Source organism: Portunus trituberculatus, chromosome 1 (assembly GCF_017591435.1).
Source record: "Portunus trituberculatus isolate SZX2019 chromosome 1, ASM1759143v1, whole genome shotgun sequence".
In the NCBI taxonomy this organism is placed as follows: domain Eukaryota; kingdom Metazoa; phylum Arthropoda; class Malacostraca; order Decapoda; family Portunidae; genus Portunus; species Portunus trituberculatus.
The window spans coordinates 4,020,248-4,040,177 of NC_059255.1; the positions used below are offsets into that span (position 1 = coordinate 4,020,248).

Sequence of the window (19,930 nt, forward strand, 5' to 3'; positions counted from 1 at the left end):
CACACACACACACACACACACACACACACACACACACACACACACACACACACACACACACACACACACACACACACACACAGGAGGAAAATTGATAAGAGAATGTAATTGAGAGAGAGAGAGAGAGAGAGAGAGAGAGAGAGAGAGAGATTTGATTTTTTGTGTTGTTTTACCATGTTTTTATTTTCTTATTCCTTCCTTCCATCTCTCACTTCCTTTCCTTCCTTTTCTTTCTTTATTTTTCCTTCATTTTTATCTGTTTTTTTGTTTGTTTCCTGCCTCATTATCTCTTCCTTCCTTCCTTCCTTCCTTTCTCTTCCCTCATTCACTCTCTTCTTTTCTTGTTCTCTTTCTCTTTTCTTTATTGTTCTTTCTCTCTCTCTCTCTCTCTCTCTCTCTCTCTCTCTCTCATCCATCACCTAACCTAACCTAACCTAACCTAACTTAAGCCAACATCACCTCACCAGCCCCTCTCTCTCTCTCTCTCTGTCCATCTCTATCCCTCTCTCTCTCTCCCTTCTTCCTCCATCACCTTCCCCCATCTAACCTAACCTAACCTAACCTAACTTAAGCCAACATCACCTCACCCTCTCTCTCTCTCTCTGTCCCTCCCGCAGGTGAACACGGCGATGCGGTGGAGATGGGACGGATGCTGCAGCTCCTCCTGGGATGTGCGGTGAACTGTGAGAACAAACAGCGTAAGTACTGGCGTTGTAGAGGTTTGTTATGGAGGATAGGGAAAGAATAGGGGTGTTTTTGTCCACTTTTCATGTTAGAGGGACGTTATAGAGGTTAGGAAGGTTATAGATGTTTTTTTTGATCTTGTTATAATGTTGTGTTATCATTTTGAGGTTTTTTATGGGGAATAGGGAAAAATAGGGTGTTTTTGTCCACTTTTCATGTTAGAGGGAAGTTATAGAGGTTAGGAAGGTTACAGATGGTTAGGTTATCTTTCAACTGTGAGAAGAAACAGTGTGAGGAGTGGTGTTATAGAGGTTTGTTATGGAGAATAAGAAAAAGTAGGTGTGTTTTCCTTACTTTTTCATGTTAGAGGGAAGTTATAGAGGTTAGGAAGGTTACAGATGGTTACCTTACCTAACCTTACCTCACCTCACCTAACCTAACCTAACCTAACCTAATATGTATGATTAAGATGAATATGAGAGAGAAATACAGGAATGAGTCAACTGTTTTCCTCCTCCTCCTCCTCCTCCTCCTCCTCCTCCTCCTGTGTGTGTCCTCCTCCTAAAAGTCGTTTAAACAGATGTGTGTGTGTGTGTGTGTGTGTGTGTGTGTGTGTGTGTGTGTGTGTGTGTGTGTGTGTGTGTGTTGATATCGATAATGCACTTTCTTTTTCCCACACACACACACACACACACACACACACACACACACACACACACACACACACACACACACACACACACACACACACACACACACACACACACACACACACACACACACACACACACACTATTACTGTCACACCTCTCCTCCTCCTCCTCCTTTCATTATTTTTCTTGTTTTACTTCTTTTTACTTCCATATTAGAGAGAGAGAGAGAGAGAGAGAGAGAGAGAGAGTTTTAATTACTCTTGATGATGATGATGATTCTGCATGTTTAGAAGAGACAAACATTACACTCTCTCTCTCTCTCTCTCTCTCTCTCTCTCTCTCTCTCTCTCTCTCTCTCTCTCTCTCTCTCTCTCTTCTTATATGGTAATGTTTGCTGATGAGAAGAATGATGTGTGATTTTACTACTACTACTACTACTACTACTACTACTACTACTACTACTACTACTACTACTACTACTACTACTACATTACTCCTGAATTCTTAACCTAACCGAATCTAAATACAATAAACCAAACAAAACCAAACCAAACTACACTGCAAACTAACCTAACCCAACCCTAACCTAACCTAACCTAACCTAACTCTCAATGAACCTAACCTAACCTAACCCAACCCAACCTATTTTAAACCTAACCTAACCTAGCCTAACCTAACCAAACTTCCCCAAACCCACAGAATACATTGAGGCCATAATGAACATGGAGGAGCGTGTACAGAAGGTGATCATGGAGGCAATACAGGAACTAATGCTGCGTGAGGGGTCCCCGGGGGCTGTGGGGCTGGACGGGGATGGCCGGGAGGGGCTGGGGGTGGCCGGACCTGCCTCTTTCCACCCCCACCTGAAAAGCATCCTAGAGCAGCTTGAGGCAGCCACACAGGGCAAGGAGGAGGCCATCAGGATGTGTCATGAGCTGGAGCAACAGGTGAGAGAGAGAGAGAGAGAGAGAGAGAGAGAGAGAGAGAGAGAGAGAGAGAGAGAGAGAGAGAAACAAGAAAAACAAACACAAAAACACAACCCCCCCCACCCCGAAATACACACATAATTAATGTTGACTAATATAAGAGTGGCCTTTCAATACATGGATAAAGATATGATGAAAAAAATCATCACCAGCATGATATGCCCCAGGCTGGAATATGCAGCAGTGGTGTGGTCTCCAACCTCTAAAAAGGATATAAGAAAATTGGAAAGGCTACAGAAGATTGCTACAAAGATGGTGCCAGAACTAAAGGACCTCACATATGAAGAACGACTGAAGGAAATGGGACTGCCAATCTTACAAGATAGAAGAGAACGACAAGACCTAATAACAATGTATAAGATAGTAAATGATATTGAAAAGATAGACAAGGAAGACCTGGTGCTGGTGACAGAAGAAGATGGAAGGACAAGAGGACATGTAAAGAAGATCAGGATGAGGCAGTGTGTGAAGGATAGTGGAAGACACAGTTTTCCACACAGAAAGGTGGAAAAGTGGAATGCACTGGATAATGAAGTTGTAACACCACATAACGTGCAGAACTTGAAGGAAAAATTAGATAAATGGAGACACTATGAGCCCCACTCCAACCCTGTACAATACAACTAGGTAAACACACACACACACACACACACACACCTTAACCACCACCACCACTTCTCCACAGATCTCAGTGCTGAAGGAGGACAAGAGCACACTGAACAGCGAGAACGAGCGTCTGGTGAACCGTCTGGAGGCGTGGGAGGCTGGGGCTGACCTGGGGGCTGGCTCCTCCTCCACCCTGCGCTACAAGGACCTCAGGAAGCAGATAGAAGGGCTGCAGGATGAGCTGTTTAAGGCAGAGACAGGTAGGTGGGGCTGGAAGGGGTCTGGTGTGAGGGGAAGGGTGTTTGGGTGTGTTTTGGTGTGTTTTGCAGTGTTTGGTAGTTTTGTGAGCGGGTTTTGGTGTGTTTTGGGTGTGTTTTGCAGTGTTTGGTTAGGTTTTGCAGTGTTTAGAGTGCGTTTGGTAGTTTTTGAGTGTTTTGGGTGTGTTTGGGTGTGTTTTGCAGTGTTTGGTTATGTTTTGCAGTGTTTGGAGTGTGTTTGGTAGTTTTTGAGTGTTTTGGGTGTGTTTTGCAGTGTTTGGTTATGTTTTGCAGTGTTTGGAGTGTGTTTGGTAGTTTTGTGAGTGGGTTTTGGTGTGTTTTGGGTGTGTTTGGGTGTTTTGCAGTGTTTGGTTATGTTTTGCAGTGTGGTATTTTGGAGTGTGTTTGTGTTTGCAGTGTTTGGTTATGTTTTGCAGTGTTTGGGTGTGTTTGGTAGTTTTGTGAGTGTTTGGTGTGTTTGGGTGTGTTTGTGTGTTTTGCAGTGTTTGGTTATGTTTTGCAGTGTTTGGATTTTTGAGTGTTTGGGTGTTTGCAGTGTTTGGTTATGTTTTGCAGTGTTTGGTGTGTGTTTGGTATGAGTGTTTTGGTGTGTTTTGCAGTGTTTGGTTATGTTTTGCAGTGTTTGGAGTGTGTTTGGTAGTTTTTGAGTGTTTTGGGTGTGTTTGGTAGTATTTTGGTGTGTTTTGATTGTGTATTGGGTGTGTTTTGCAGTGCTTTGGGGTGTGTTTGGTAGTTTTTGAGGGTTATGGTGTGTTTTGGGTGTGTTTTGCAATGTTTTGAATGTGTTTGTGATAGTTTTATTACCCCTACACCATTAAAAACCAACGTTATCTTTCCCACACCTTTAAAAACATCACTTTTTTTTTTACTCCCACACCAACTTCATTAAAAACCACTGCATCCTGGACACCATTAAAAACACCAATTTTTTATTACCCAACACCATGAAAACATAACTTAACCTACCCTCAACAGCTAGAGATGAATACCGATCCCGTGCCGAGGTACTGGAGCTGAAAAACCAAGAAGTCCAGGGCAAGAATGAGGAACTACAGCAGCTGGCAGACCAAGCAAGGACTCTGAAGGACGAGGTGGATGTGCTGCGGGAGATGAGCGAGAGGGCTGTGGTGTACGAGGGGACCATGGAGACTTATAAGAAGAAACTGGAGGAGCTGTCCGACCTGAAGAGACAAGTTCGGATCCTGGAGGAGAAGAATTCGGACTACATGCAGCAGAATCTGGAGCTGGAGGAGGTGAGGAGGGGGTGAAGGGAAGGGAAGAGAGAATGAGGAGAAACAGAGAGAGAAAGAGAGGGAAAGGAGGAAAGAATGAGGAAAGAAAGAGATAGAATGAAGGGAAAGGAGTAACTACATCATTCCTCATCTCCTAACTCAATCTACTTACAAATTTACATACTTACCTACTTTCCCGCCAACAGGAGGTGAAGAAGAGTGGCACGTGGCGGCCGCAGCTGGACATGTACAAGAAGCAGGTGGGAGAGCTGCATCAGAGAGTGGCAGAGGAGGCCAAGAAGACTGACAGGCAGGTCTTTGAAAACAAGAAGCTGGCGGAGAAGATGGAGGCGCTGGTGCAGGAGAGAGATGTGAGTGATGAGTGATGGAGGAGATAGAGAGAGAGAGAGAGAGAGAGAGAGAGAGAGAGAGAGAGAGAGAGAGTGAGAGAGAGAGAGAGAGAGAGAGATGGAGAGAAAGAGTGTTAAGACAGAGTGATGGAGAGAGTGTTTGGAGAGGGAGAGAAATTACGGTCTGTTTGAGAGAGAGAGACAGAAGAGTGTGTGAGTGTGTGTGTGTGTGTGTGTGTCCACCTCCCTAATGCAAGAGTTCACCAGTCCTCTCAATCCTTCACACCTTTCTGTGGCACACTCTGGAACTCCCTGCCTGCTTCTGTATTTCCACCTTCCTAACACTTCACTTCATTTAAGAGGGAGGTGTCAGCACATTTATCCCCTTATTATGACTAACTTTAGAGGACTAGCAAGTAAGTGGACCAGTTTTTTTTCCCATTTGTGTTACCCAGCAGTAAACTTTCTACTAATCCCTTTCAGAGGCTGGCCAAGGAGAGGGATGGGCTGAAGGAGACCATAGAGGAACTGAAATGCCACATCTCCACCATCACCTCCCCTGACACAGCCTCCCGCCCTCCCTCTGACCTCTCCGATGTCGACTTGTTAGACGCAGTGCCACATGAATTCAGGTGAGGCTGTGTGGTGCTGTGGATGGCTGTTTGGAAGTGCTGTGGGTTTTTGAAGGTGTTTTGAAGTGCTGTGGATTTTTAAAGGTGTTTTGAAGTGCTGTGAAAGTTTTTTTTTATGGTATTTTGAAGTGCTGTGGTTTTTAAAGGTGTTTTGAAGTGCTGTGAAGGTTTTTAAAGGTGTTTGTAAGTGCTGTGAAGGTTTTTAAAGGTGTTTTGAAGTGCTGTGAAAATTTTTAATGGTATTTGGAAGTGCTGTACTATTTAGAAATATTGTTCATGGTAGGTTGCATTTTTTTTTTCTTTTATTTTACTCCATGTCATCTAAAAAAATCACAAATTGCTTCATATATATCATTGCAAAGTGACGAGGTGAAGCATGAAGTGTGGCAACCATGCAATACTTGTTATCGAATAATTCCTCTTCTGAGAGCTCACCATGCAAGCTAAGGAAGGGGAATTTTGTATGTACACTTTATATCTCTTATTCTCTACTTTACACACACATTCCACAACTCTGTACGTACTTTTTAACGTAGCTGTCTTTCTTTGTGTTCCAGGGAGCGTCTGATGCGGCTGCAGTACGAGAACAGTGTGCTGAAGAAGGCGGCAGAGGGCGGCAGCAGTGAACAGCTCCCCATGCTGCAGACACTGGTGGCTGACCTGCAGGAACGCCAGGCCTCCCTCACCCAGGAGAACAGGTGGGGCTCGGGGGGCAACCTAGGGGAGGCCGGGGGTCTGTTCTCCCCACACAGTAAGCTGGGGGGCTCCCTCTCCCCTCCCCTCCTCCCTGGTAGTTTCACCTTGCCGGATTTTCATTTCTCCAGTGACAGGAAACTCCGCGTCATTCGAAAAAACTTAAAATGGGCGAGCGAGTCCGACTTATTGATCCTCCGCCAGCCTAAAGGTTTGCTCTTCCACTCCTCCTCCTCCCCACCTGTCCTGTCCTTCTCCCCACAGCCCAACTCCCTGCCGCCCCTCCCCACCCCTTCCTGCGCCACCCTGGCCACACAGACTAACAAGGAGACACCCATAGTTATCAGACACATCCATGAGTTTAAGATGCCGCCCTCCCCTACTAATGAGGACAGTGGCTGCTGCAGGACCTCCCCCAGTAGTTGTGAGGAGGAGACACACACCAGGGACTTTGCAGGGACTCTGGACTCTGGAATATCAGGCATGTTTCCTGGCACACTTGAATCAGGGGTGTCTGGCGTGTCAGGGGTGTATCGTTGCCTCAGTCCAGTCATTCCCCCCATTGTAGAGGAGTGTACAGCCCACCACCTCTCTGATCTCCTCCCGTGCAACCTCCACAACCCCACTATCTTCCACCACTCACACCCAGCCCATACCTCCACATGTCTCCACTGCTGCTCCTCTCATCCATCACCGCGGCCCCACTCCGTCTGCTCCTACAATCCCCCACATGCCTCCACCACACAGCCTAACACCACCCCTCCACTGTCTCCTCTCACAGCCACCACCACACCAAACACCACCACACACACACACTCTCCTAAACTGGACACAACAGCAGAGCGTTCGCCATCACCTAATGCAGCCACAGCGCCCCTCCCGGTCTCCCCCACAGGACGGAGGAGTGCGGGAGGGGGCTACACACGCACACCAATACCCCCTGAGTCACCAACCCCTCACAACTCGCCACGGTTGCCCAACAGTATCAATGCGACAAGATGCAGGACAAAAGTTTCCCCGACACTAGGACTGCAGGAGGCTTTGGTGGACATCCCTAGCTCACCCAACACACCCAAGGAAGCCACAGAGAGGATGCCCAAACCACAGCACACCACAGCACCGCCCACAGAAACACAGACAGTAACATCAAGTAAAGTTAAGACACCAAGTACTGTGACGAAACCAGTTAATTCAGAGAGAGGTGTTCGTGGTAGTGTCAGGAGTGAGTCAGAGGATAGGAGAGGCAGTGGCAGCAGTACACCACCACATACCAAGCCAGCAGACACCACCACAGCAACAAAAAGCCCATCACAGCCACCAGAGCACAGGAAGAGCAAAGAGGAGAGTTTTATCACCTGCCTTCCATCTCCGTCCATCCATGCTGTTCGTAGGAGTGAGGGAAGGATAGAGAGAAACAGCCCTGCCTATTCCTCCATGCAATTGCGACGTGAAGCCCCCACACTTGAGAGAAACAGTCCATTACGCGCCTCTGTCCAGCCAGTGAGAGAGCGCAGGAAGGACAGCATTGGGAAGGTTAGGGACGGTAATAGTACTGTGATGCCAGTTCAGCCATTTAGAGACACAGCAAAGGTGAAGGAGACCAGTAGTGCAGCGTCCTCATCTCAGCCAGTTGGGATAGAGAGAAGGCCCATCATCCCTGCCATCCCTGCCATCACCGCCCAGCCAGCGAGGGATTTCAGAGCCACAAACACCACCACATACAGACCCCTCAACACCGCAAACCTGCCGTACACACACACAAACTTACAAAACACAGCATTACCACCACCACACGCCACACAGCAGCCCAGGGCCCCCACAAGCACACACACCACACCCCTAAGCACTCATCACCCCAGGAACACCTCCCCTGTCATCCCACTAGCTGCACCAGTCAGGCAGCCCACAGACAGGGCCAGACCGTCTCCCAAGGCCAGCCCCAGGACAGGCCGAGGAAAGCCGTCACAGAAACAACCAAACCACGTCAAATTCCGCGAGCCGGTTGTGTCGCAGGTGAGCCACAGCGACCCCACTGCGTCACCAAGGGAGCGCGTGTCCCCCCACCGCCCACAGGAGGGCCCCAGGAAGGCGCCGGATGTCACTCTCCTCAGCGACAATCTCTTCACGCGGTTTGAGGTGGCCAAACTGCCGCACCCTAGAGTAGCTGGCCGCGGCAACACACTCTCCACGGACACAGACACGGATCTGGAGACACTGGAGCGGAGGCTGACGCTGGGGATGTACGCCGCGCCACTGGTCAGCTCAGAGTCCTGCACGTCCTTCAGCCACGATGATTACACAGATGCTGCCTCCGACGATCTCGACTACTACAACCCCATGCAGTACAAGGCCTACGGTGATGGGCGGCGGCGGCGGCGGGCCTCCTCCTGCCCTAGACCATCCATGGCCCGCCCCGTCTCACCACCCAGGCCAGATGCCCCTCAGGAGTCAGCGCTGGGGCGGACGTACTCTTTCTTCCGCCGGCAGAAGAGCAAGAAGCAGCACAAGGTGGTGGACAAGACCCTGGTGCCGCCACTGGGCCAGGCCGGCCACGTGGTGAAGCCCAGGAACAAGACAGCCAAGGTGGTGGTGGCCGAGACCCTCAATGCTGTGTTCACCCTCTGCACCCCTTGAGTTGCTGTGTTGCTGCCGCCGCCACCACCTCAGCGCTGAGTGAGTGAGGCGCGGTGTGTGGTGTGCAGTGTGCTGGGGTCCTGTGTACCAGTATTGTGCTGCTTGGTCAGGCTGTGGTGCTGTGAGGCAGAAAGACAGCGTGTGATGTTCCCTGAAGAGCAACAAAGACAACACAGCGTCAGTACTGTCCACCACGCCTGTCACTCTCTGTTTGTCACTACCCTAACGACAGTGAGCTGGGGATGAAACACACACCACCACACAGAAGCAGTGACCACCACCACCAAACACTGCAAAACACGCACCACCACCAAACACTGCAAAACACACACCACCACACAAGCAATGATTACCAGACACTACTTAACACACACCACTACACACAAACAATGACCACCACCACAAAACAAACCACCACACAAACAATGATCAAACACTGCAAAACTCAAGCAGTGATCACCAAACACTGCAAAAGCCAAGCAGTGATCACCAAACACTGCAAAATCCACATCTGTTAGTAGAGACCCTGGAAAAGCAACAGTTTGAAGGCAGAGAGTGCTGGTGGAGGTGTATGTGAAGGCGCTGAAGCCCTGTGGTGCTAAATATTCCACACAACACTGCCTCACACCGCTGGTCTTGCTGTGAACCCTGCACCATTGACAGACAAGGTGTAACATGCCGCAACACATCCCAGATACTGAAACACAGACACACAGACTCAACACCACTAACACCACGCCAGCCACTGCTTACTAATCTCGCTTCATCACCACCACCACCACCACCACCACTGCCCCTAACATTTCCCCCACCCCTGCCACTCCCACCCCATCTTACCCATCACACAACACTGCCAGATTGACTCATACCCTTCCTTACCTAACCTAACTTTACCTTTCCTAAATTAACCTTACCTTGTCTTACCTAACCTAACCTTACCTAACCTTACCTTACCTTACCTAAGCTAATAACATCATACCTCACTGTAACCTAACCTCACTCCCGTCCCGCCACTCCCTCTCTCCCCCACTGCCTACTAGTCATGGAATACCGGGAGCAGCTCTTTAGGTTGTGCCAAGGCCCGCCTGTGCCAGGAGGTGCCACAGGGCCAGATGAGGCACTGTTAGCTGGCCAGGTGGTGCTTAGCCCTTTGATAGTTTTGGCACCTTGAAGTACTTAAGTGGATGTTTGTTTGTTTTTGCTCTTGGACTGATAACAAGATCAGTAAATAACGATCAGTTTGATATTACTTTTGGTCTGTAAAGAAATAAATATGATCCTTAATAAATAAAGTAATAGTAAATGAAGATATAGATAAGAAGAATAAGTGAAAACAACCGGTGCATTTGATCTTTCACTGTGAGGCCGGGAGGACACCAGCGACTCTGTGGCGCCACGTCATGGTGGGGTTTCAAGCAACTGTTGTGTCTTGAGTGAGCCGTTCCACAAAGTGGGGTGTGTGTGTGGGCACACACCATTGTGGCACATCCCTGCCCATCAAGGCCTCAGTTCCTAGAGAATGCATCTGTGTGTAGCGGGACACCAAGATGTCACACATGTGTCCTGCCATGCCTTGGTGTGGCAGTGTTACTGGTGTAGTCACCACAGCGTGTGTCACACACTGCTGCCACATCTTCACTGTCAGTAATGAATGGCTCTCTGTGGAGTGTAACTGTGCTGGTGCTGGTGGTGATCTATACGTGATGTGTAAAGAGCAAAATGTGCTGACTCCTCAGCGTTTGGCATGTGACTGTCCGTAACCACCACGTGTCTGTCACTCCACGCTCAGCCACAGTGGTTGGTGTGTGTGGCTCCTCCACACAAAGTCGTGCCACGCTTTGACAGGGATGAGCAACAGCTCGCCAGATTCCCACAGGTGGTGGTGTGCACGGGACACTTTCTAAAGTATGCAAACTTACGGAGAGCCACATCCCGCCATGACGTGGCTCCACAGAGTGGCTGGTGTGCTGCTGACCTAAATAATGACTTATAAATAAGACCAAGAAATAAAATATAAATAAATAAATGATGAGTAAGATAGATAAATGAAGTAGAAATATAAACAATGATAAACAAGATCAAACAATAACATATAAATAAATCAGTAATAAAAACAAGATCAATAAAAGTAGAAATTGATGAGACCAAGAATGAGAATAGTTGTACAAGGTAACCATTACGCATCAAAGGGTAAACAGACGAGAAGGGAAGGCGTAACGTAAACAGTGCTAAACAGGGAGGAGGGAACCGCTGCCAACCATCCATCCATTCAACCGTCCACAGGTGTCGGATGGTTAACGCGAACAACCACGTAGCGAACTAGTCATGTGGTGCGTGTGTGTGTGCGTGCGTAGCTTCTAGTTGAGTTGCCGTGCCTACTACTACTACTATTACTACTACTACTACTACTACTACTACTACTACTACTACTATTGTGACTGTAGTTAAGATGATCCAAGTATTGTGCCAAACTAGATTTAATTTGGTTCCCCCAGAAAATGTCTCCAAAGTTCCGTTTTCTTTCATATTACTGTGTGTGTGTGTGTGTGTGTGTGTGTGTGTGTGTGTGTGAGAGAGAGAGAGAGAGAGAGAGAGAGAGAGAGAGAGAGAGAGAGAGAGAAGCTTGTGATAACTAAAAAATGAACATTGAAAACAGGGAATGAGAGAGAGAGAGAGAGAGAGAGAGAGAGAGAGAGAGAGAGAGAGAGAGAGAGAGAGAGAGACAAAAAACGAAAATAAAGCAGCAGTGAATGAGTGAAAGAAAACGGAATGTATTGGTGGTATTGGGGGTGACTTAGCTTGTGCAATGATGGCCCCACAATATGTACGCTTGTTTAGGGTGTGCGCTCTACCCCTGTGTGCACGCCGCCTTGCTACAGGACCCCTTGCGCGTACACAGCGGGAGTGTGCGCGCTTGCTGCTGAAAAATGTCACTAGATTAAGCTCGTTTCTATTATCATCACCTTTTGGCTGTTTGTAAGAAATGTCATTAGTTTTAAGTCTTTTTTTTTTAATCTTTCAATGGTGTCTGCATTTTTTTGTACATATGTGAATTGATTCCCTTTTTAGCTTCATTTTTTTTATATATTCCCAGGCCTGCATGCTGGTGTTTTTGTCATGTGTGTGTTTTTTGTTTTATTTTTGCTGTCTGGCTGTGAAAGATTGAGTCAGATGTTGATCAAAGTGTAAAGAGCTCAACCCACAGTGTTCTGCCCTCTCCTCTCATTGCCTCTACTCCCGCTGCCTCTCCTCTTACTGCCTCTCTCTCCTCTCTTCTGCTCTCCTTTCCTTTCCTTTCCTTTCCTGTCTTTTCCTCTCCTCTCCTATCCTTTTCACTTCTCATCTCTCCTCTCTCTTAGTGTTTATCTGACTGTCCTCTCTTTATTTAATACGACATAACATTTCCAGCTCTCCATAGTACAAATTGTGCATTTAAAACATCCTAGCGTGTACTTACTTCTAGATAACACAAGTCACTCCCACAACAACAAACACAATTGAAACTTCTCACTCCTATTCACACTGCAACACTCAAAACAAGAACAAGTCACTCCTCATAACAGTTGGGTTGTGTTTTTTTGTCGGATAATGTGTCACTTCCTGTATAACAAACAATCAAAGTCTTCTGTTCTGTCTATTCAACACTGCAACACCTAAATCTGGCACACTGTGGAACTCCCTGCCTGCCTCTGTGTTTCCATCTTCCTGTGACCTGAACTCATTGAAGAGGGAGGTTTCAGCACATTTATCTCATTCTTTTTGGCTCGGGAACTGGCATCTCAGTGGGCCTTTTTTTTTGTTTCATTGTTTTTGTTGCCCTTAGCCAGATTTCCCATCACAAAAAAGAAAATAAAAGGTTCTGTATTCTCACCTTCCTCTGACCTGAACTCATTAACTCATTCAGAACGGAGAGGCATTTTTACCTTGATTTTTGTGTGATTAGATTATTTTATTGACATTGGGAAGGGTCTATGGAGGTCAGATTTTTTGTAATTAGGAAGGGTCTTTGGTGGTCAGAAGATTAATGGCTAGAGTCTTCACTTATCTAATCCCCACATACATTTTTGAAGCTTCATAAAATCACCAAATAGTCACCAGAATGAATATGGAAATGCATGCTGGTACTGAAGAGATTAACCCTTTGAACACCATGATGCATTTCATATTCATTCTGGTGACTATTTGGTGAGTTTATACAGCTTCAGAAACTCATGTTGGGGATAGAAATAGTGGAGACTGGCCATTAATCTTCTGACCTCCATAGACCCTTCCTAATGTCAATAAAATGATCTAATTGTACACTAATTTCAAGGTAAAAACGCATCCCCGTACTGAAGAGATCAAAGGTGTCAAGACAATTATCTACTTCTTTTGGCTAACTCTCTCAAACACTTGGGTTGTGCTCTTAGTGGTGTGTGGAGTGTTGAGACATTGTAAACAGTAAGAGGCAGACACACACTTCCCAGGCTCCCCTCTGCAGGAGTCCCCCGGGAAGGTAAGGTTATGTGCCCCTGATAGTGAGGAATCCTGGCTGTTTGGCTGTCTTGGTCACCTACCCTCCACCCATACCTCCCTCCCTCCAGCTGTTTATGGCCTGTGTTCTGAAGCATTTGTCTCCCTCACTTACTACTTTCCAAAGGCTGCAGTTGAAGTGGTGTGGGTTTATATGGGTGTTTTTGTGGCTCCAGTGACAGATTAACAAGATTTCTTTATTATTAAGTGGAGAAACACTCTTGAAAACATATTAGTTGTGAAGTGATGGGTTTTTAAGGGTGTTTTTGTGGCACCAGTGACAGATTAACAAGATTTCTACATTAGTAACTGGAGAAACACTCATGAAAACCTAGTTAATCATAAAGTGAAAGGTTTTTAAGATGTTTTTTTATGGTTCCAGTGACAGATGAACAAGATTTCTACATAATTAACCAGACAGACACTCTTGCAAACCCAGCTCCTCATCTCTGTGGCCTTAGAAAACAGTCATGCTGCAGTGATATGGGTTTTTAAGAGTGTTTTTATAGTTATAGTGACAGATTAACAAGATTTCTACATAGTTAACCAGAGAAACACTCTTATAAACCACTCTAATTGTCTGTGTGGCCTTGAAAAAACATCATGGTGAGAGAATAAGATGTTTTAAAGGATGTTTTTAATGTTCCGGTGATAGATTAACAAGATTTCTACATTATTAACCACAGAAACACCCTTGAAAACCCTGCTACTTGTCTCTATGGCCTTGGAAAAACATCATGGGGAGAGAATAAGATGTTTTAAAGGGTGTTTTTAATGTTCCGGTGATAGATTAACAAGATTTCTACATTATTAACCACAGAAACACCCTTGAAAACCCTGCTACTTGTCTCTGTGGCCTTGGAAGAACATCATGGGGAGAGAGCAGAGTGTTTCAGCAATACAGGCCTATCCACCCTCATCCGCTCCCTCCCTCGGCTCAGTTTTCAAGGCTGTTTGTCAAGGCTGTGTTTAGACATTACAACACTTTCCAGAGTAAGACTAGGAAGGCTCACATTTCTCCTCATAAGTCCTCGATATTCTCTCTCTCTTTTTTTTTTCTCTCTTTCTCGTATCTCTTGCTTTTTTTCTATTCTCAACATCTGTACTTTGATATTTTCTTTCCTTTTTCCTTTTTTATTTTTGTATTTATCCTTTTCTATCTCTACATCTTTATTTTCTCCATTTCTTGTGCTTCTACTTCATTCATTATTCATTATTCTTATTTATTTATTTTCTTTTTGCACTGTTTTCACTCTTATTGTCATGTGAGGGTGTGAAATTGAACAGCACACACACACACACACACACACACACACACACACACACACACACACACACACACACACACACACACACACACACACACCTGCACAGTTCCCACACCTGCACCAGCTTAGCACAATCCCACACCTGTTGCTGCCTCGTCACACACACCTGTCACGCTTTGCACTCTTGCAGTAAGCGTAGATTGTATTATTATTGATTTTATTTTATTTTTCACGTATTAATTAATTTATTTTGCTTTTTAGTCACGTTTTGCATAGTTGTAGTTGAGATTTTATGATTTTGTTTGCTTATTTTATTTATTTATTTATTTATTTTTCATTCAGCTTGTTTTTATTCACGTTCTGCTCAGTTGTAGTTGAGATTTGATTATTGTTCGTTTTATTTTGTTTATTTTGACGTATTTATTTATTTATTCTTGTTTTTATTTTTCACAGACGTAGTTTAGATTTTGTTATTTTTGTTTATTTATTTATTTTGACGTATTTATTTATTTATTCTTATATTAATTACGTTTTGCTTACCTTATTTTTCATTGCCATTTTTGTTTATTGGTTTATTTTTATGTATTTATTTATTTATTCTGCGTATCATTATTACTGCTACGACTATCACTATTTTTCTTTTATATATATTTTTACGTATTTATTTATTCTGCTTATTATCATTAGTGCTTCAACTGTTATCATTATTATTTATTTTTACATTTATTTATTCTTATTACTGCTACGGCTATTACCATTATTCTTGTTGATTGCCTTTGTACGTACTTATGTAACGTAATTTCCGCTCCAGGGAAAAGTACTTATCTCTACATTTTTTCTTTATTAATTTTTCTCTCCATCAGTGAGCGTGTTTGTACTTATTTTTACGTAATGTGGTGGTTGAATATTTGCCTCAGTTTATGGTAAGACAACGAAGCATTTACGTGTTAAACCTCAGCTTGTGGAGATATTAGTGTGGTGTGTCATTATTCACCACAGTTTGTGCTTAGTTAAGTATTGATGTGCCAGACTTACGTAGATTTTGGTTCTGTTCTATTCTTTGCCATGGTTTGCGATAAGATAACTAAATATTTACACGTCGAATGTAAAGTTGTGTAAATTTTGTTCCCGTTATACGTATGCCACAGTTTACGATAAGATAACTTAGTATTACGCATATATTTTGTTATGTCTATTCTTTGCCACAGTTAACAATAAGATAGTTAAATGTTTACGTGTCAAACATGCGTAAATTTTGTTGTTCCTCTATTCTTTGCCACAGTTTGCGATAAAATAACTTAAATATTTACGCATCAAATGTAAACTTGCATAAATTTTGCTCCGCCTCTATTCTTTGCCACAGTTCACAGTGAGATAGTCAAATATTTACGTGTCAAACTTACGTATATTTTCATCTGCCTCTATTTCTCAGCCTGTAGTAGTCAGTATTTGCCAAACTAAACTATGCATTATGTAATCTCAGTCTTTGTACTTAATTATTTGCCAAACTTAACATTTACGTAACTCTTTGCCAAACTCTACATTTATACACCAACATACGACCTCTCACTTGTCATACGTAAACTTGCTCCTGTATGGCAAGTATTCGTAGTCCAACCATACGACCTCTCACTTATACGTAAACTTGCTCCTGTTTGGCAAGTATTCGTAGTCCAACCATTTGACCTCATTTGTCATACGTAAACCTGCTCCTGTATGGCAAGTATTCGTAGTCCAACCATACGACCTCTCAACTTGCTCCTGTATGGCAAGTATTCGTAGACCTCTCACTTATACGTAAACGTGCTCCTGTTTGGCAAGTTTTTGTAATCCAACCATACAACTTCTCACTTATACGTAAACTTGCTCCTGTATGGCAAGTATTCGTAGTCCAACCATACGACCTGACTTGTCATACGTAAACTTGCACCTGTTTGGCAAGTATTCTTAGTCCATAGTCCTTCATGACTTGCCAAACTAAACCATAAATTTACGTATATGCCAAACAACTATCAGTCATTTTACGTTTACATACAGCAACCAGTCATGTAGTAAATTAACTCAGACTTCCCAACACTGCTTTGCTTTACGTATTCACCAAACTGAACCATTGTAATTATTTGCTGGATTGAAGTACTTATCAAGCCAATAGCGGCAATACAAGAATATAATGGAAACAAGAAGAAGCACACCAAACCAAGGAAAGATATGACTAGAATGAATATAGCAAGCAAAATCAGTAAAAACAAGCATAAAAACACCAAAATAATAGAATGATAGAATAAAAGGAAAAAAAAAACACTGAAAACAATATTGGAAAGAAAAAAAAATCAAGGAAAGGAAGAAAACACCAAAAATTGATAGAATAAAAAAATACACAAAAAAAAAACAATATAGGAAAAAAAGCAATGAAAACAAGCAGGAAAAACACGAAATATGACAGAAAAACACTAAAAAACAATATAGCAAAGAAAAAAAAACTAAAAAGAAGCAGAATAAAACAAGAAATATGACAAAAAAACACTAAAAACAATATTGCCAAGAAAAAATGAAAAAAAAGCAGAAAAAAACCAAATTTGGCAATAAAACAACCAAATTATGAAAGTAAAATAAAATCACTTCAAACAACATTGCAAAGAAAACCATTATAGAAATACACAATACCTCAAGATGATCTCAAAACAAAGGCATTTAAACACCCCCAGTTCAAAATAAGAGAGTGCACGTGAATATTTAGAAAGATCGACGTAAAAGGAAATAGCTTGATTGAATATAGAAAGGTTGAATTGAAAGATCGACGTAAAAGAAATAAGTTGATTGAACATATTAAGTCGAATATCTCAAACAAAGGCATTTAAACACCCCCAGTTCAAAATTAGAGTGCAAGTGAAGATTTAGAAAGATCGACGTAAGAGGAAATAACTTAGATTGAATATAGAAAGGTTGAATGGAAAGATCGACGTAAAAAAATTTAGTAACTGGAATATCTCAAACAAAGGCATTTAAAACCCATCAGTTCAAAATAGTGCATATGAAGAGTTAGGAAGATCGACGTAAGAGGAAATAACGTAATTGAATATAGTTAAGTAGAATATAGTAAGTCGAATATAGCTTACTTGTTTCTTAGAGCTTCCACATAGCACTGTCTTCCACCCAGCACTGGTTGTTAATTCAGCACCTTTTGTTATGCGTTCAGATATAGCGCGTTTGTTCGTTTGTTTGTGTGTGTTTCTTTGTCGTTCAGAAAGGATAGAGTAGTGAAATTATTGCGTTTTATTTATTTATTAATTTATTTGTTTTTTTGTCTAATTTTTTTTATTTGCGTTACGTATTGATTTGTAAAAGACACTGCCATGTTGTTTTTGTTTTTGTTTATTGTTATTCTCAAAACACACACACACACCTTGAGCCACATTTTAGCCACATTTAACCACAGTACAGCCACAACCAGCCGAGAGGGGAGGTGTGGTGAAGGGAAGCAAGGAGGAGGAGGAGGAGGAGGGACAAGATAGTGATGGTTTGTAGAGGTTAGGACACAAATCATACACGTTGCTAATTATTATTACTTTTAGTGCTTCCTCATAACAACAACAACAAGCAAAGCAAACACCAAACATGAGAGAAGCAAACAAATCACTTAAAATACAAACAACAACAACAACAAGTCTTAAAACCCAGAATTCCCTCTTGCATAGAAAAAAAACCCCAATGAAAATAGATAGATAGATGGTACTGACGGGGCTAAGCAGTTAATATCACCATTAGCAGTGTGGAATGTCTTGTGTCCTGAGCCATACAGTCTTGGCAGCCACCTTCACCTCACTTGTCAATACTGCCTTATGTGTGTGTGCCTCAGTGCATGTGTGCTGTGCTGTCCTGTGCTGTCCTGTGTTGTGTTGTTGTGTTGTTGCATGATAGCCACAGAACAGTTATGAGTCTTTAGTTTAGTGTGTTTCTTTGTTTTCTCTCTCTCTCTCTCTCTCTTTCTCTCTTTCTTTTTTTCTTATTTCTCTTTTGTTTTCTTCATTTTGTTTAATTTTCTTCTTGTTTTCATCTGTATCTTTCTCTTTCTGTATTTCTCTCTCTCTCTCTCTCTCTCTCTCTCTCTCTCTCTCTCTCTCTCTCTCTCTCTCTCTCTCTCTCTAAATTTTTTGTTTGCACTCACTCACTCACTCACTCACTCACTCACTAATGCACAGACACACACCTCTTTCATTCCTCCTCCTCCTCCTCCTCCTCCCATACCTATCCTAATATTTTTTGCCAATTCATTCTATGCCTTGACACAAACACAACCAGAGAGAGAGAGAGAGAGGGAGAAGGAGAGGGAGAGGGAGGATCTAGACAAGCCTAAGCAGCCCTGTGGTCAATTTTTCGAAGCAATCTCAATTTTCCGACGTAGAAAATGGAGTGTTTTGCTAAGTGAAGAAAACGGGAGTGTGGCGACGTACGTACATATTTATACTATTACTATTACTACGCATACTTATATATATACATAGTAGATATCTTTACGTATATATATGATTTAAATATACGTAATTTTTATTTTTTATTTTTGTTTTTGTATTCATCGTCACATTTTTCCGAGTTTTTCCTTTTTTTTTTTTTTGTACAATTTTTAAAAGTTGGAAAAACGAAATACACTTTTTTAATTGTGAAGATTTTTTTGCGTTTTATTTCATCGACACCTCCGCCTGGGTTGCTTGGGCTTGTTTGCTTGTTTTGCTTGTTTTGCTGCCACCTTGCTTGTTTTGCCTCTCTCTCTCTCTCTCTCTCTCTCTCTCTCTCTCTCTCTCTCTCTCTCTCTCTCTCTCTCTCTCTCTCTCTCTCTCTCTCTCTCTCTCTCTCTCTCTCTCTCTCTCTCTCTCTCTCTCTCTCTTTCTATTTCTTTTCTTCTTATCTTTCTCTCTCTCTCTCTCTCTCTCTCTCTCTCTCTCTCTCTCTCTCTCTCTCTCTCTCTCTCTCTCTCTCTCTCTCTCTCTCTCTCTGACACACACTAACACTGCATGACTCATTCTTGTGCCTGTGTGTCTGTGTGTCTGTCTGTCACTACCCACCCTGTTAAATATTGCCCAAGAAAACATTGTGGTAAGGGCTGATGGGGGAGGGGGTGTCAGGTGGTGTGTGTGTGTGTGTTTATAAAAGCGAGTTGAGTGTTTTGTTGCGTGTTCTTGTTTTTGTTGTGATTTTTTTATGCCTAAATTTTTGTCTTGTGTTTTTGAAAGTGTTAGGAAAATTGGTGTTGTTTTCATTTTTAAGTTTGTTTTTTATGCTTTTATTTTTCTGTCTGAGTTTTGAAGGGAAAGTGAAATATTGGCATGAGAGAGAGAGAGAGAGAGAGAGAGAGAGAGAGAGAGAGAGAGAGAGAGAGATTTGTACCATATGACATTAGATCAAGC

At 43.2% G+C, this 19,930-nt stretch overlaps 1 protein-coding gene across 2 annotated transcripts in view; it reads left to right on the plus strand.

The window, feature by feature from the left end:
• The window catches only part of LOC123510229 (protein Hook homolog 3-like), a 55,681-nt gene that overhangs the window by 26,827 nt on the left and 8,924 nt on the right, over positions 1-19,930 (plus strand). For both annotated transcript variants that reach the window (XM_045265294.1, XM_045265222.1), the window contains exons 5-11: positions 618-698; positions 2,037-2,284; positions 3,009-3,189; positions 4,183-4,460; positions 4,646-4,810; positions 5,273-5,421; positions 5,979-6,119. In XM_045265294.1, the coding sequence (XP_045121229.1) occupies positions 618-698; positions 2,037-2,284; positions 3,009-3,189; positions 4,183-4,460; positions 4,646-4,810; positions 5,273-5,421; positions 5,979-6,119 (1,243 nt within the window). The remainder of the gene's footprint in view (positions 1-617; positions 699-2,036; positions 2,285-3,008; positions 3,190-4,182; positions 4,461-4,645; positions 4,811-5,272; positions 5,422-5,978; positions 6,120-19,930) is intronic.